The sequence below is a fragment of the Prunus persica genome, chromosome G4 (genome assembly GCF_000346465.2).
Source record: "Prunus persica cultivar Lovell chromosome G4, Prunus_persica_NCBIv2, whole genome shotgun sequence".
Taxonomy (NCBI): domain Eukaryota; kingdom Viridiplantae; phylum Streptophyta; class Magnoliopsida; order Rosales; family Rosaceae; genus Prunus; species Prunus persica.
Genome location: NC_034012.1, coordinates 9,751,432 through 9,770,457, shown reverse-complemented (window position 1 = coordinate 9,770,457; position 19,026 = coordinate 9,751,432). Strand labels below are relative to the sequence as shown.

Below are 19,026 nucleotides of genomic sequence, written 5' to 3'. Positions count from 1 at the left end.
TTCTGAAGACGTGTGCACCATAAATCAAGAAACTTAGCTGAAGTAGGCATGCCACCTTACCCAAAAAATTACTTCATCATCATATATAATTAAATAATTTAACTTAGCTGAGAAATGATTCTGTCACAAATAGATGCTCCAATGCCCCTTTGCTGGTCAACCATGACCTGATTTCCATTTGTAGCTAGAACAAATTCCAATTTGAGTAAGCCTCATGCACTCCTCGTGCCTGAGTTTACAAAGAGTGTAGGAAGCTTATTTCAGAGTGCAGTTCCAGTCAGGTAAAACTTGGAAAGAAACCCTGTCTGCACACAATGCCTGGAACTGAAGAAAGGGGTGGAAGTATTGTTCATATAGTCAAACTTTCTCTACAAAGCAAGAAAAGATAAAGTTAATTGATTATAAACATTTACACCAACTGTAGCCCTACAAAAGTATTCTTTCATAGCATATTACTACTTGTTCCCCTAACAGGGTGTGCCAATGCACTCAAGACATACCCAAGCAAAAAATGATATTAACCTAGAAGAATTCATATGCTGACTGCCTGGCCAAACCAGACAATAACCAAAAAGAGATTCTGCCTGCCCTAATTGCTTCGGTCATATATAGAATTGAAGGTCATTGTGGCAAATGAAGTAGTTATGTTTTCTGATGATGATGATGTATTGATAAACCTCCCTGAGGCAGATACTGTGCAAGATGAAGGTCTTGCAGTGGCCTTATCCCTGTGGCCTTCTGTCTGATCCATGAATTCAGAAAGCAGTCCTGGTTTGGATATCTTCTCCTCATTCACATCTCTTTCACCTGTCAGCATCTCAACAACAGTAGACATGGATGGTCGGAGCTTGGGCATGTCTTGAGTGCAGAGAAGGCCAATCTTTAGGAATCTGCAAGCCTCCTCAACATTGAATATTCCATTCAATGCTGTGTCTACTAACTCCACCAGCTGCTCCCTCTCATGGTGTTCCCATACCTGCAACACGAACGTTTATTTGATAAGTCTTCTCAAGATTCTAGTAGTAATTCTATAAAATTGAAAAATTATCAACCATTCATAGCTAATAGAGATCATTAACCTTTTATAAAAAAAAGTAAAGGGTTTTCACTAAAAATAAGCACCTAAAGAAGCTTGATGGATTCATCAAGAGGCTCTGGTGCAGTCATGAACAAACATGTCACATAGTCTCAGAACCATGTTCTAGTATTAATATTGATACCCAACAAATTGAAGGAAAGTAATTAGCTATCAAGTCAATCTATGATGTTTTGAGTCAATTAACAATTTTATATAAAAAATGGTTCTGATGAACTAAAATAATTATAAGGAAGAATGCTAGAATATCCAGGTTATATAACTATTCAGAATTTGGTGGGGAAAAAGAGATCCATCAAAAGAATTTTGAAAGTTATAAGGTTGTGATCATGACAATTCTTTTACATGTGCTGTAGTGCCATTAATCAGCAAAAGAATTGCCATAAAGTTGTTAACATCGGTTTTATCATTGCTGCTGGCCAAGAAATTGGCAAGCTTTCTTGCAAGGCTAGTGCACCTTAACTACAGAGTAAATGCCTAGTCTTTCTTATACTGTTTTCTTTCGAGGATTCTAACACTATGAAAGGAAATACATCTTCCATAGAAAATCAGAAATTTAATTTTTGCTCCCTCCTACAACTGTAAGAGCAATCTTAAGATAATACATGATACAGTCACAAAGAGGCAACTGTTTCAGTGATGGGGAGCTGGGGCACAAAGCTATCTAAAATAAGATATGCAGAAGTTTACAGGGTAAAATATAAGCCCTGTTTGTAGATGAATGTGATGTTGCACATCTAGAATAAGAAGTGCAGAAGTTTATAGGGTAAAATACAATCCCTGTTTGTAGATGAATGTACATCTAAAGAAATGCAGAAGTTTACTGGGTAAAATATACCCTGTTTGTAGATGAATGTGAAGTTGGACTGAATATTCATGCTTAGTAGCACTTCAAGTATTCGGTCAAAAAGTACACACACTAGGTTCATCAAGGATCATCACTCCCGCACATGTTAATGTAATAAATCTTATATAAGTAAAATCTATAAGCCAGTCGAAAGGGTTCAATTTAGTCATGAAAGCAAATACTAATTCATAGAATTATACGATATTTCAGAAAGGTTCATACCACTGGAAGAAGATATTGTTCTTTTAATGGTAATCGTCTGTTTGTGTTGCACCTCCCGCAAATAATTTCCAAGATCAGAACACCAAAACTGTAGACGTCTGCTTTCCTTGTCACTTGACCTCGTATGGCATACTCAGGTGCCAAGTAACCTCTGCAAAAATCAAACAGGGAACCAAGTATGTCAACATAATCACAAGTAATCTGGTAATAGTGAAAAGAAAAAGAGATAAAAAGTTTAGTGAAAATTTATGGGCAAGACTTCAAAGGTCAATTTGTATAATTATCTGATCATGGTCACATATTTGAAGACATCTATGATAATGTTTAAACCAGAATTTAGGGCTGCATTCACGTTCCGACAACCTTCAACATGAACAAATCGCTGTTGACTGCCTGCCTGACACATGGAACACCATGCAGCCCATACCAAACATTTCACTAGCACAATAGATTTTGTTTTTGTTCGTTACATTTCAAACTATAATTTTTACATTATATCTTTACAATCGACTGAGGCCCACAATCATCCATTCCCTTGCTGAATGTCCACTGTAAATTTAAACACATTGAAAAAGAGTAGAACTGGAACTGGAAAACTTACGCTGTTCCAGCAACACGAGTGCTAACATGAGTTAAGTTGGGTGCAATAAACTTTGCCAGACCGAAATCTGAAATTTTTGGTGAGAGGTCTTTATCAAGGAGAATATTGCTAGCTTTAATGTCTCTGTGAATAATATGGGGCTGAACTTCCTCATGGAGAAAAGCAAGCCCCCTTGCAACACCAATGCATATTTTACACCTTGCAGACCAACTAAACTGGATACTACTGTGGCCTCCACCTATAAAGTACAGAGAGAGTAAGTCATTACTCACACAATTAATTTATTCAAATAAGAACCAAGTAATATTACTTGCCAAGAAGTGTTTGTGCAAGGCTATTATTCTCGAGATAGCCATAAACCAGTATCCTATGATTGCCTTCTGCACAGCAACCATATAGCTTAACCAGGTTATCATGCTCAATGTCTGCAATCACCTCGATTTCTGTCAAAAATTCCCTTGACCCTTGCCTAGACTCTGCTGACAATACCTTTATAGCTGCCAAAGTGCCATTCTTAAGTGTGCCCTGATCAAACACATTTTACAATTATCTGTCAGCCTGTAGAGGTAAATGTCAGCAAAAAGTCTTTAGCACAATCAAGTGCTCATGACCAAGTATTCCACAAAAGTCATCAGCAATATCTTTCTAAAGGCAGTTACCTTGTACACGGAGCCAAAGCCTCCCTGACCAATTTTATTTTCTTCACGAAAGTTCTCAGTGGCAATTCGCAGTTCCTTGTAAGTGTACACAGTAACATTTAAAATGCCTGAAACCACTGTACCCATAGGACCCTGTTAGAAGCTTTTAGGTAGGATAAAGATACAATGCTAAACCTCTGAAAGAAGCTAGGTTCCTTTTTGTTGAAAATGCTGACATCCAAATTTAAGTTAAACGCCAAGGACTTATTAACAAAGTTTTGCGCAATAGAATCAAAGTGAACAAAACGAGATTGCATCAAAAATCTTGAGTGCATACATTGTGCAGAAAGTAAGCAAAACTAATCATTTGTGCCGTTGTTCTAAAGTTATTCAAGAGAACGGCCAAAACGGGCACACCTAAACCCAAGATCAAGCAAAATCTAGTAAAATAGAAAGCAATCTGCAGACTCAAAATTAAGGATCACAGTCCATTTAGCATGACCATGTGGCCAGCTGAGAAGGCCAGGGTTCTCAAGATTCTGAAAAGAGGCCCGGTCATCAATAAAAAGAATTGAAAGAGAACAATTTATCTGGATGGAAGCAAATTGATAAAATAGGCTTCGAATAGCAGCAAACTTAGAACTCTTCGGAATAAAGGTGATTCCATTCATGCTTCAGATTATCGGTTTATAAAAAACAGTAACTAACATTAATATAATGAAATCACTTAGCACAGAAAAAAGCTCCACCTGATTTGGTAGATCTATGTATGACTTAGAAAAGTCATCCATTTCACAATTGCAGTGAGCAGCTAATTTGACAGCTGGCATTGTGCCAAAGCAACTAACATTGACACAGAAAGTATGTTCACAATTGAATAAAGGAACAGCAGAACAAAGACATCCACAGTACCTTCATCAAGTTCAACAGTCCTTGTAACTGAGGATGCTGCCTTCTTCCTAAAAAAGAAAGAGAAACAAGTCATCACCAGCTTTTTATGTTGACCAGTATCACCAACCAATCAAAATCCTTGCCCTGTCAAAGCACACAAGTAAACATAACATTCTCAGCATGTAACGACAACTGTCTGATGAGAAATGCATTAGTCATTGACTTCAACAAGAAGACACCCTAACAAAAATCAAAGCTTAGAAATCTGAACTGCACATTTACGTGGCCTCTTTAATCAACATGTACTACCTAGGAACTCGAATAGAAAGATGACAGCCCACAGAATCTCATCCTCAGTAATAATTGAAGATGTTTGCATATGCAATAGCCGCATATTTACCTGAAATCATTCTCCTCAAACACACTGTAGTTTCCGTATACAAGTCGTGACTTAATTTTTTAGTAGTTAGCTTATAGTCCGTAGCATATGTATATAATAGATAAAAATGTTCAAAAAGGGACTTTTTCCAATAGGAAACAACCTCGATAAATAATCATAAAAGATAAAGAATAGTTTGTGCATCTATCCATAGCACATTTTAAGTTTTGACTATAGCCTATGCCTGTCTTTTGAAAATTTAGCGTTCCATACTTGAGGCACAAAAAGAAAAATTAAAATTAAAATCTATATGCCATAATCTACAAGTTAATGGGAAACATTACAAGGACAACCAGTAACAGTAAGGTCTGGAAATGCAACCTAGTAACAGCATAGAATCTAATGTCCTTTAAGATCTATCAAGTTCAGTTCTGTAATACATCAGGTCAATCTACTATCAATACTTAGACCTTTAAGCTCATGAAATTTGATTTTTGTAATAGAACTATCACTCTAATTCTCATTGAACTCAATTAAAAGACAAAAATAATTCTGGAGCAATGTAAAAGAGAAATTATTGAAAAAATGGAAGAGATTTATGGGTTTGAGCAACTGTAAATCTTATAAATCAATCTAGAAGGCACCAAAATTGAAAATGAAGATGAAGATGATGATGATGGTTATGAATAAGTTTCTTGAAGATTACCTTTATAACTTTTCAATGGAATTGAACCTGGGTTTTGCTATATTTCCACCTTGAAGTGTCCTTTTGCACGCAGAAGCTAATACTAACATAATTCAAGTACTTGGATTAGTCAAACTATGAGCTTTTCATTGATTGAATCAAAATAACTAAAACTCATTTACTCAGAAGTATAACAACTATATAAGAAAAACTCACCATTCTTTTGGTCTTAAGCACCCAGAGGCCAGAAACAGATCCAAAGTCTTTTTCTTCTTTTTATTTCCAATGGGTAGATCAAAGGTAAGCTTTTCTTACATTCTCTCAGCTACCAGACATAAAAGTTACAGGTAAAACTCAGATAGAATACAAGATAATTCAAAATGAAGAACCTCACTTGTGGTGATTGCAGCACAAATGAAGGGAGAGAGAGAAGAGAGGAGGAAGACGAAAATATTATGGCTTTCCGTTCCTCTAGTTTCAGAGCTGCAGTTAATAGTCGTCTCGTACTGCTGTGCTTCGCTTTCTGCTTTTTTTTTTTTTACTACTCTGTCTAAATCAAAATAATTCGCATAATTAAAAAATGAAAACAGCTTTCTGGGATTTGGAATTGACTTTTCTCCTTTGTCCATGCCGTGCAACGTATGGAATGGGACTACTATGGATTTTGGAATTTCCTTTTTTTTTTCTTTTTTGCTTTAAAGGAAACTTCCAATTACACAACTCATAACTCACAAGTCAATATGCTTAAAAGCTTGAACAAGTTTTAAAATTTTTTTTTTTATTTATAAGAAACGGGGCTAATGCCTAATAGAGAAATTAAACACTGCCTTGAGGTCTGCAGATTGCAAATTTTTATTTCTTAATTATAATAGAAAATACAAAAATTGCTCAATCCTTCAAGTTTTTCATTGAACAGTCTCTTTCATTTATAAAAGTCATATCGAGACGAGGGAATACAGAACATGAGTGATTGCTCTTAACAACTTAAAATATAATTATCTTACTCTTTTTTTATTGAAATTAATACATCATATTTTGAAAGTTAATCTTATTTGAATTCAATTAAAGTATGACATATATACATATAGGAGTAAGATCACTTGATAGATGAAATAGTTAGAGATTTTAGATTGGTTAGAAATTTAACATTCATATTCTCCATGCATACAGTATTATATCTTAACAACTGGATCCAGAATGCAATTATATATATAAACGGTAAAGATTTGGAAAGCTGATTAGTTTATGCTCTGTAAATATAATCAATCATGTCTTGGACATGGTCCCAACATACCATTAACTATTCAACAAGAAAGGTCAAGATTTCCAACACAGAAAAAAAAAAAAAAAAAGGTCCAGAAAATATGTACGTGTGTGTAAGGTTCGTATATTTCCTTTGAAGAATCAACAAACTCAGGACTCGTATATGGAAAATTAATTTACGTTACGAGGTAGACTGAGGACATAGATACAAATGCACTAGAAATACAAAGGTATAGGGTTGACTGTATAATATTATTTTGTTTGGTAAGGTTTGTGTTTTAGTTTTCATTAAAGAAATTAAAGAAAAATACATGAGAAACGGAGGAGGAGGATGTAGAAATGAGACTAGAAAATGAGAGATGAAAATAGGTGAGAAGAAATGTCTTCTCTTAATGAATGCATGAAAGAGATATTGTATAATTAATCATGTCTTTGTTCAGTTTCTTTGTTATGAACTTAAAATTACAAAAAATTTAACTGCAAGATTAGAATAAAATTGGAAATATAAATATTAATAAGTCTAGTAGCCCAAAATAACCTACTGGAATCTCAGTTTGCATAACAGACGGAAAACAAACAGTTTGAATATGTCTTTGTTCACCATCCATCCTCTTGGTTTTTCCTTGGTATTGTCATACTCTAAAAATAGTCGTTGTCAGATTTACTGTAAGAGAAATCAGTTGTGAAATAAAGTAGTTTGGCATTTGGTAAACTTTTTGTTAATAGTGTTGTTGGTACTGATTCCCCCAGAATTAGAAAATGATTCCCGCATAATTATTAAACTCAGCTCCTCTTCGAAACAAATTTTTTCATAATCAAAAAATGAAAGCACATCATTAGCTGCTTTTCCTTGTTGCTTTTTCTCACAACAATTTCTAATAATAAGTGATTTTCTCATAGTTTACCAAATGAGCTGGGCTTCCCTAAATTTTTTAAAAATCATTTATCACTCCAAATAAGTAATGTCAAACTGGCCCTTAGGAACAGTCTTTAAATTAAAATTCAGATAAATAAAAAGTAAAAAATAGAAAGTTGAAAAGTCAATTTATTTGAAGGAGGAAAATAAAAAAGAAAATAAATGTGGCCAGTGCACTAAAGTCATCAGACCCACAGTCACGACTCACGATCTCCTCAGTCATGATCGTCTTTAGAAATGCATAAAAGCATCCAAGCTCTAACTGAAGATATTAATTTGTGCATAGAGTTGGTATTTGCCGACATAGTACTGATTTAATTTAACTACACGAATTAAAGTTACAATAACTGCGGCTTCCATTTTTCAATTCTTACACCTTATAAGAGTCCGACACAAATTTTATTTTAACAATTTGAACAATCTCTTTTTAGGTTTCATTCAAAGTTCATTCTTGTCAAAAATTAGCAAAATCGGAGACTATTAAGACATCTAATTGTGATCAATAAAATCGATGATCCTAATGGTTAAAAAAATACTCAAACTACAACCATCGATTAAGTGATAAAATGATTTCAGATTAAAGTATTTTTTGCAAGGGTGACCTTTGCATAAATACCTAAAAAATAGACTGTTCAGATTAAAAAAATACAATGTGGAAGGCCCCACAATAATGTCCCTCAAATAAGATTCCTCCACTAAAGTTTATTCTATATTATAAATACAGTCCTGATCTCTTAGACTACAGGAGTTCAAGATATTTGTGGTCACTCACCGTTGGATGTAAATTCAACGATTCACTCATTCTTGCACTCATTTTAAGAAACTTTTTTGAACTATTGGATTAATATCCAATAGTAGGTGACCACAATCTCTTGGACTCCTGTAGTCCAAGAGATCGGGACTGATTATATATATAACTTTATTTAGGATCCCTCAAATAATTAGTTAAGGGTCCATTACAATTTTTTTAACAATCCAAGTCGTCTATTTTTCAAGTATTTATCCATAGACTATTCTTGAAAAAAAATTAAAAATATAAAAAAATATTTCAACATCTAATTATGACCAACAAAATATATATATCCAACGGTGAGTAAACCGTTGAATTTACATCCAATGGTGAGTGACCACAAATATCTTAGACTCATGTGGTCCAAGAGATCAGGACTGTTAAGTACTTATGAAAAAATTATTAAATTAAATACAAGTATTTGATGAGGAACGTCTTGTACTTTTTTTTTATAACTTGAGTAACAAGTTATGCGAACAGATCTACATACACGTAAGGATTTGATCGAACTAACCAAAAATTCAGGAATTTTCATTCTCAAAAGTTTTGGGAAGGTTCCAACTTTCCAAGCTTCACCCTTTTTTTCTTTTGGGTAATTGTCAAAAGAAGTGAATGATTACTCCAAGAAATAATTTGGTCAAATGTGAAGGTCAGCATCTAATCATTTCTTCATTTTTAATTTAAAATCCTTGGTTTAGATTAGTCGTCGGCGCTATAAACAATCGAGGACAAAAGTAGTTTGAAATTTTGATTATGAGGGATAAAGAAAGAGGTGAGCAATGGGGATAACAATGCCTCTCTCCTCTAATGTTCTCCACAGAGGTTAGCATGTATATTGGTTTAAATTAGTCGTCGGCGCCATAAACAATCGAGGACAAAAGTGGTTTGAAATTTTGATTATGAGGAATAAAGAAAGAGGTGAGCAATGGGGATAACAGTGCCTCTCTCCTCTAATGTTCTCCACAGAGGTTAGCATGTATATATATATAGCTTCTATTGAGAGATTCCTCAAATAAGCTTATTTGAGGGACACCTCTTGTAGGTCTTACTCCGGATTGTATTTCACTAATCCAAACCGTCTATTTTGTAGATACTTATTCAAAGATCATCTCTATAAAAAATCACTTGAATTCGATATCATTTGATCACTCAATTAAGTTATTGAAATTTTAGCATTTTCTTGAGACACCGTGTTCCTTGATTTTATAAGACACAATTGGATGTCGAAACGGTTTCCGATTTGTCTAATTTTTTATAAGGATGATCTATGAATGAAGACCCCTTTTATAAGAATGATATATATAGTCCTCTTTTATTGAGGGATCCCTCAAATAATGTTATTTCAAGAACGCCATTTAGAGAACCCTACAATTTTTTTCCCAATGATCCAAACCATCTATTTTGTAGGTCTTCATTCATAGATCATCCTTACAAAAAATTAGACAAATCGGAAATCGTTTCTACATCCAATTGTATCTTACAAAATCAATAAACACGGTGCTTCAAGAAAATACTAAAATTTCAATAACTCAATTAAGTGGTCAAATAATATCCAATTCAAATGATTTTTTTGTAGAGATGATCTTTGAATGAGTATCTACAAAATAGACAGTTTGAATTAGTGAAATACAATCCAGAATGGGGCATACAAGGGGTATCCCTCAACTAAGCTTATTTGAGGGATCCATCAATAGAAGCTCTCTGTATATGTATATATAGTGTTGATATATATTATTTGTGTTTTATATTTCATCCCTCCATTTCTTTTGTTGGAAAAATGAAACTTCTAGCTCCACATGAATAAGAGTGAAATTTTTGTAAATAGTGTTAATTTTACAAAAGATTTTGTGAAGGCGAAAGTGTAAGAGAGTGCGAAAAAAATTCTGATTGTTGATGAAATGCGAGTCATCTATGCATTAATGATCAATATATTAATTTTAAAAATCCTCCACGCATGCTTAACTTTATACATTAAAAAGTCTTTATCTATTTGTCAAAAGTTATTTCAATAAATGCCCATTTTTTTTGCCAAAGTTAGAAAGGGGAGGGCAAGACTCAAGTAAAGAAGTACTATGGAGGTTTGTACGAACCACTTGGAAGCACACCAAATACCTAGATCAATCCAACTAACATCCCATTAATTCCAACAACTATCCTTTGCTTAGCTAAAATTTTAAAGGAAAATACAAATTATTAAACGGGGGTACAATGGTAGACTAAACTAAAAATTAGAATAACAACAAAAAATTTACATTTTCCCAACCATAGAGTCTAAAAAGTTGTTACTCCTAAAAAGAAAAACAAAATTTAAAACAACAAATATAAAAAATTGTAACAATAAAATATTAGTATAATAATTTTAAAAAGTGCATTGACGCCCACGTGAGCCAAAAGGCTAGAATTAATAATAAATATTGCATACCCCTGGAAAAAAAAAGATATGCTAATGAAAAGATCTTTCCGCGTACTGCATGAAATATTTTTGTTCGTTACTTTAATTTAATATGTATCATTATTATTTTTCTTAATATTTGATGTATGTCTATGGTTTTATAAATACAAAGTAAATAGTTAATTATAATTATGCTCATTGATATGATATGTGTCAAATATTGAGAATGATAACGATGATACACCTTAAGTTAAAATAATAAGTAAAAATGTTCCTCATATTGCAAAGATCGTTATAAGTTTGGTAATGAAATGTTCATTTCCTTTGAAAAAAAAAAAAAAGTTCTGAACATATAAAGAAATGAATTTTTTGTACTAAACACGTGTGTATTTCAACATATAATTAATCAATTTTATCAATTTAGGCCCAAAAAAATTCTGGTCTTTGTTTTTTGTTGTTTGGTCAAAAATGGGTTGCGTAAGCTAAAAACTTTTAAACAACTCACAACTAGGTAGCTATCATCTAGGGATACTTTTTGTTATTTCAAAACACCATGACATCTTCTTTACATTATTAAAATTATTTTTGCAACATTCCGTGACTATGACTAGATAGTTTAACATGTTTTATTGTTAAACCGTTAATTAAATTTATGTTTAATAGTAAAGAACTTACTAGTGTAGTGGTTTGGAACAATTATTTCTCTAGAAACTCCTGGATTCGAATCCTAATATCCGCATCTAATAAATGAATATTTTTTTTAACTTGTCTCGCACTTAGCAGCCACTTTCTTTGTATTGTACATCAAGGTCTTGAATTTTTAATTTGTGTTTTTGATGAGATTGGCAATTAGCAGACACTTTCTTTGTAATTCTAATGCCAATTAGTTCAAGTAAATATTAGAAAGAAAAGAAGAAGAAAAAAACATAATCCTACTGCTATAGACATTGCTCTACTGCCTCAGGCCCAAAAACACCATCAACGTCTGGGCTGTATGCTAATATAGACATTTCCTTTTTCCTTATCCAGAACAGAAGTGCTGTTTGGCTAAGGTTAGCTGTACTTTTTGTTCAAAAAGAAACAAAAATTAATATGAAAAGTAAGCATTTGGTATCCTATTCAAACACGGAACTCAAAAACTTTTATTTTTCTTAAAAATGAGGAGTTCTTAAATCTATTTTTAAGATTCAAAAACTTATTTGGTATGCAACTTGAAAATTGTTTTCAAATTTTAAAATTTTGAGAACTTGTGGGCTGTTAAAAAAAAACTGAAAAAACAGATATTTTTTGTTTTTAATAATTGGGGTGTTTTTTTGTTGTTCTTGAGTTTGAGTTTTTAAAAATAGGGCTACCAAACAGGTTTTCTTTGTTTTGGACTCAAATTCTGTTTTTGAGTTTAAAAAATTGGATTCAAATTGAATACCAAACATGCCCAAACTCTTTTAATAGACACTGAAATTATAGATACTAACCATAGCATTATCATAATTCAGTCGTTTACACATTTATTTATATACAAAATCTTGCACATAACCTCACAAAGGATTCATACTCAGAGATGAATCCAGCATTCCGTTTTGGCTAGTAGTGTCCCGAAAGTAGGGACGTACACATTATACGCGAATATAAACTCTAAGGATGAACGAAAACCATTATCTTCGCACTCTCTATTGCTTCCTTGCGCCCGAAAAACTTCTCAACAATTCCTAGAGCAAACTCCATGGAAGTTCCTGCTCCTTTGCTGGTGATGAGGTTGCCATCAATCACTACCCTTTTCTCGATTTCACTCGTATCCGACAGCTTGTCGGACACTGGGGGGAACGCTGTGGCCTTTTTACCCTGGATTGAAAGGAAAATAAAATAAGTTCTTGTAATGAGTTTGTACAATGCAAGAAGCATAATGGTTAGTTCTCAAAACATTTTATAGGGGATACCTTGAGTAAGCCATGGGGTTCCAAAACTAGAGCTGGGGAGGCACATATGGCTCCATAAGGTCTCTGTGAATCCCTCTGCTTTTTTAACATATTCACGAGCTTTTCTGATTTTGCAAATGTTGGTGCACTACTAAGTCCACCCTGAAGGGTTAAAAAAAAAAAAAATTAGGTTTAGGCTTATCAATTTGTAAATAGTAAACAAAAGCGAGCTGGAAACCCTACTTACAGGCAAAACAATTAGGTCATATGAAAGTTTGGCAGCTTCGTCAAGGAGCACATCTGCCTCCAGTTTTACTTTGCAAGAAGCAAGAATTTCTAGTTGATCCTCCACAGAGGCCACCACAACATTTGCTTTGGCTCGTCGTAGAATATCAATGATCATAACAGCTTCCATTTCCTCTGTGCCGTTTGCAATAGGTACAAGAATCTAAAGGATAAAACACACGAAAGAGTTTATACACTACATTATATAGCACCTTAAGTCAAGTCAATAATTCTTACTGTCATGTCCCAAATTATCGTTGCTCATTTGCGAAATTTTTACTACCACTCTCAATTCATAGGTAACTTGTGGAAACCTGAAATAATCTTAGGCAAATTTGCATATGTAAATCAAATGTTCACCTTTGGGGAATCATTGGGAGTCCACTCAACTGGGTTTAGCTCAGTTATGATGTATTCATCCCCGTGGTTGGAACGCATGACCTGAGTACAAAAAATACAGTTACACACGCATATCACAAGCCCAAAGGTAACAGGTGAAAGCGAGATCATAGCAGATCATATTTATTTTCATTTTCCCAGACAACGAATGGCTTTGAAATCAATTGACAAGAAATCCACCAGTAGAATATGACAACCAGCCAAAAAGAAGGATATTGAGAAAGTATATACCAGGAAATCAGATACTTCATCAGCCTTTTCTTTCCCATACAATTGCTCAACCAGGGCAACAGCAAACTCCATGGCAGTACCCGGTCCACGACTAGTCACAGCTTTGCCATCCACCTGCACTCTTGATTCAACAGCGATTGCGCTAGATGCTAATTGCTCCATAAATAATGGATGGCCAGTTGCCTGTCAAAAACCAATGCAATTTATAATTTTAATATGCATACATAACAAATAATGAAATATTGGCAGGTGCGTGCTAAGAGATCTTACTTTCAGTTCTTTCAACACACCCCATGTTCCAAATGCCATTGCAGGTGAAGCACAGATCGCCGCATAGAGCTTCCCATCTGCGGCCTGCTTCTTCACCAAGCTTTCCAGAACCTCATTATTCTTAAGATTGGCAGCACCTAGAACACCTCCCTGTAGCACCAAAAAAATAGATAAAGTCAAATTCAGTTGGAGCTAAACTAAAGAGGAGTCAGCACATTGCAATAAGCAAGCAATAAAGCACAATAAGAGAAGCTGGAGAGAAGGAATAATACAAGCAAACGAAGATAATAAGAGTTCCTCCAACCCTGATATGTTATGGATGACATCGAAGTTACACGAAAACATCCCTTTAATTGGCAGTTTGGGTGCACTGGGACATTGCTTGGAAAATAAAATAGTGCCATTAAGCAACACATGTAATCTTATGCATATATATCTATGGTCATTGGGCATGAGCAACCAAAAGCCTACACTCAACAAAACTAAATACAAGTTAGCGAACTACGAACTCACTTTCATCTGCTCTCAATCGCGAACTACAAACTAAAAAAATCCCAAGTTTGTTCCACAATATTCTTGTGTTTTCTTGTTTTGTGGATAAGTAATAAGTAATGTTAGCAAAAATTTTCATTTTCATGTCTACTTTTGTCAGCAACCAAACAAGCTGCAAAATTCAAAGTTCTAATACAAACACAATGATATATATATATATATATAGAGAGAGAGAGAGAGAGAGAGAGAGAGAGAGAGAGAGAGAGTAAGTATGTACGGGTAGAGCGATGAGATCGAAGTCACTTTTGCTACAATCGGAAATCAAAACATCAGAGATGATCACGCCATTGCAGGCTTCAACGCGAAGCTGCTTCTCCACAGAAGCCACAGTAACATCTGCTCCAGCTCTACGCAGAACGTCGATGATGGTCACCGCCTCAATCCGCTCCGTGGCATTCGCAATCGGAACCAAAACCTGCTTCCACTTTCACACTCAATCTCACTCTTACAAACACACACACACACACAAAAAAATAGTCGAAATCAAAAAAAGAGCTGAACAGTGGTGGTCGTTACCTTCTTAGCAGGAGAAGCAGAAGCCATTGCTGTTGAGATGGAGAAGGAGAAGAAGAGCTTCTTGAGAGAAGGGATTGTGGGTTTGAGTTTGGATATATAGTACGAAGCGGATGAGCCCCAGAAAAATGAGCGTGGAGGTCAAGTGCAAGAATTCTATGGTGCGGGCCCGCGACTAAAGACTTTGCATGCCGAAGGAAGATTTTTTCCAAAAAAAAATAATAATAATTCAAATATTTAAAATTATTCTCTTTTTAAAGATCTCTTTGAATATTTAAATTGCACAATTTTTAATGTTATTTTATTTCTCTATTTTATTTTATTTGAGTATGTAAATTGATTTGAAGCTATTGAACTATACCATTGCAAGTAAAACTATAATTCAATTCAATAGATGCAAAAATAGTTATATTTATTGAACTATTGCATTGAATTATTGAACAACTATTATGGATGCTCTTAGATCCTTACTATAAAATGACTCGGATCAAGTGACATGGTGCCATTTGGCCTCTGGAGGTATCGCATTGTTTCTAGAATGTAGCTTGGGGGTTACATGGAGGTGTGGAAATGGAGGATGTCAATGATCATAATAGCTTCAAATAATTAGTTAAGGGACACGTTTTAGGTTCCAACAAATTTTGTTTTCAACGATTCAAACTATTTATTTTTCAAGTCTTGGCTATCAGATTTTTAACGAAAAAAATGCTACACTCTTAACATCTGGGAAAATTATTAAACAAAATATACAAGTATTTGATGAGGAATGTCTTTTTTTTTAATTAAAAAAAACTAGAGCAACAAGGATTATGCGAACAAATCTACATACACATAATGGTGTGATCGATCTAACCCAATATTCAGGAATTTTAACTCTCAAAAGTTGAGGCAAGGTTCCAACTTTTCAAGCTTTGCCCTTTTTTTCTTGTTCTTTTTTATTGTTAAAAGAAGTGAATGATTACTAGAATAAATAATTGGAACATGGTCAAATTAGAAGGCCAGCATCTAATCTATTGCTAAACCCGTGGGCGGATGTGTGTGACCTTGGTTTAGATCAGTTATTTGTGTGTTATATTTGATCCCTCCCAATTATTTTATAGCAAAAAGAAGGAACTTCTAGCTCCACATGAATAAAAGAGTGAAATTTTTGTGTTACTTTTACAAAAGGTTTTGTGAAGGTAAGTACGGGCCAGTTTGGCATTGCTGTGTTGTGAAAATAATCGTTGTCAGATTTACTATGAGAAAGTGAAAGATTTTCTGGGTGCACAATCAGAAAATAAAAGCACTTAATTAGCTGTTTTCCCTTATAGCGTTCTTTAACAACAATTTTTAACAATAAGTGATTTTTTTTCATAATTTACCAAACAAGCTGGGCTTCCCAATTTTTTTTTAAAAATCACTTATCATTCCAAATAAGCAATGCCAAACTGACACTACGTAAGAGAGTGTGTAAGAAATCTCTAATTGTTGATAAAATACGAGTCACACATACATTAATGATCAATATATTAATTTGAAAAATCGCTCACATGCACTTAACTTTTTTTTGGTCAATCACGTGCTTAACTTTATGCAACATAAGTCTTCATCTATTTGTCAAAAGTTATTCCAACAAGAGATTTTCTATTTAAACCCCACATTTCTCTTTGTTCACCCCCAATACTTAAATCATTAAGCTGTAAGTTTTATTATTATATAAAAAGACAAAAACGGTCATCCAACTTAATACTTAACCCTAGTACATCTATACATACACCCCATCACTCTTCATATTAAGTTTTAGAAAAATACAAACTCCTCTTAATCATATTGCCACATTACTCTTCTCTTTTAAAGATGTAGAACATTGAGGAGCCTACTTCTTTAAAATCTGCATAGGAGCTAATGGAAAGGCTCGGCTATAATGATCTTATTCTCTTTCCTTTGTTTATTGCTTGACTGTTGATTGCTTAGTTTTTTTTTTTTTTTTTCTGATTTAGAATTTTATATTTACTTAACTTCTTATATGCTCAAAAGTAGACAGTAGATGATTACTGTACCTTTGTGTAAGTGAAATTTGGTCTTGCCAAGGTAAGTTGCACCCTCTTGTCTACAATGCAATAATTATCTCCTCATTTAATTTCTAATTTAGAAATTTTTATTTGGTCTAGGATTTCTTTCCATCGACAGTAAACGATATACTGTAATAGTTAGCGAGTCTGTCTATCTTGAGGCAAGCATGGGAACTTTCATCTTCTTCTCAAAAAATAGGGGCCTTCTTCATCTTTTCCCCCACTATTCAGTTTAGATATATGCTTTTTCTATAGTTTGTAGTGTTTATTTAAATGACATACAAAATGTCTGTTGGAGAATGCAGAGCTGCCTATGCCAGAGTATATTCTCACTTATGCAATATTATTTCTGAATTCAGATAAAACTATTTGCACTCAAGTTATTGCTCAACACGCATCTAATTTTATTGAGTTATTGTATACAAAAGACAATCAAAAATTTATTGAATTACTGTAATGGATCAAAGCAATCTCTTGGAGTTCTAATGTGTTCTATAGCATAGTAATCTTTAATTGGAGTTATGTTTCTTTTCTTTTTTTGTGGCACACAACAAAATACTTTTACTCCAAGCCATAGTATTAGGATAGAAAGTATTTTGACACAACTAAATAATTCCAACCTCAAAGTATTTGATTGGTATAGTCTATATCGAGATTGCACTGACAATTGGAAAGAGCTTATCGGTTCATTTGATGTATATTGATCTCTTACTATTAGATATTTTGTCACAATAGTTTTATTTTCATCCGACCTATTGAGTTTTGTAAACTTTTGTAAAGTTTTAAACATGAAGTATCCTTAGGGTGAACTTAACATGATGTGAACAAAGAGAAGTGTGGGGTTTAAATAGAAAATCTCTTCCAACAAATGTCTTGCTTAGCTAATATTTTAAAAGAAAAATGAATTATTAAACCAGGGTAAAATGAAAAGACCAAACTTAAAAATTAGAATAAAAACAACAAATTTACATTTCTCCCACCCATACAGTTCTAAACAAAAAAATTTTGATTTGATAAAAAAAAAAAAGTTAGATAAAATTGAGTATGTCTTTTCTTTATCTTTAGACTTCTTTTTATATAAGAGTTAAAAGTTACTTGGATGCTACCCTTAAATTCCCCAATTTTAAAGAAATTAATTAATAAAAATATTAAGTAAACAACCACATAATTGGTGATATTTTACAACCAAAAGAAAGGGAGGGGGGTTGAGAAACCTTCACATATGCATGAATTCGGACTGGGAAAATATTGCATACACCCGGAAAAAGTCAAGTTAACGAAAAGATCTTCCCACGTGTTGCAACAGCCGATATAATTTGGTAATGAAATCGTTTCCTTTGACAATTTTTTTTTGTTTTTGTTGGGCATCGTCAATATAGAAATGAATTTTCTGTATTAAACACGTTTGAATTTCAACATAAAATGAATCAATTTAGGGTTGTGATCTTTCCACTCCGTGATTTGACATGTCTTATTGTTAAACGGATAATTAAGGGTGGTGATTTTTCCACTCCCTTTTCAGTACACTGTAATTACAAAAGTATTAAAAACAAAAAACAAAAAACAAAAAAGAGTGTAAATAAACAAAAGAGGAGTGAGAAAATCGACTCTCTTAATTAAACCGATTAATGAGATATGTCGAGTTGTCCCATTACAGAACATTCCTCAGCTATTGTATATTCCTTTCAAAGGAATGCAAACACTTTGTTTTTCATTCTTATCCTATTTGAGGAGATGGGCACTTGGCTAGCAGCCACTTTCCTTCATAACTTCAACTCAATACATCAAGTTCTTGAATTTTTAATTTGTATTTTTGAGGAGATTGGCACTTAGCAGACACTTTCTTAGTAATTCCAATGCCAATTAGTTCAAGTAAATACAAAAAATATAAGAAAAAATATCCTACTGCCAAAGACTATACTGCCTAAGGCCCAAAAACACCATTAACGTCTGGGGTGTATGCTAAGAAGTGCTGTTTTAGCCGAATTGTAGTACTAAGAAGGGTTTCAAGTTCAACTCGAGAGAGAGGTTTAGGTATCAAACTTTGGCTAAGATTAGCTGTACTTTTTGTTTAAAAAGAAAAATAATAATA

The 19,026-nt window shown here is 33.6% G+C and overlaps 2 protein-coding genes across 2 annotated transcripts; both read right to left on the bottom strand.

Moving 5' to 3' along the window:
- Positions 83-6,163, bottom strand: LOC18779663 (putative serine/threonine-protein kinase). Its single transcript, XM_007211344.2, has 8 exons — positions 5,576-6,163; positions 5,381-5,462; positions 4,317-4,439; positions 3,426-3,541; positions 3,081-3,291; positions 2,767-3,004; positions 2,166-2,316; positions 83-976 (listed from the first exon to the last, which is right to left on the bottom strand). Exons 3-8 carry the CDS (start codon positions 4,387-4,389, stop codon positions 590-592), a joined length of 1,176 nt encoding a protein of 391 aa, XP_007211406.1. The 5' UTR covers positions 4,390-4,439; positions 5,381-5,462; positions 5,576-6,163; the 3' UTR covers positions 83-589.
- LOC18778422 (protein DJ-1 homolog B) lies at positions 12,169-14,998 on the bottom strand. Its single transcript, XM_007212851.2, has 8 exons — positions 14,887-14,998; positions 14,588-14,785; positions 13,819-13,968; positions 13,549-13,731; positions 13,279-13,359; positions 12,881-13,081; positions 12,655-12,795; positions 12,169-12,559 (listed from the first exon to the last, which is right to left on the bottom strand). The coding sequence occupies exons 1-8, from the start codon at positions 14,911-14,913 to the stop codon at positions 12,353-12,355; spliced, it is 1,188 nt and encodes a 395-aa protein (XP_007212913.1). The 5' UTR covers positions 14,914-14,998; the 3' UTR covers positions 12,169-12,352.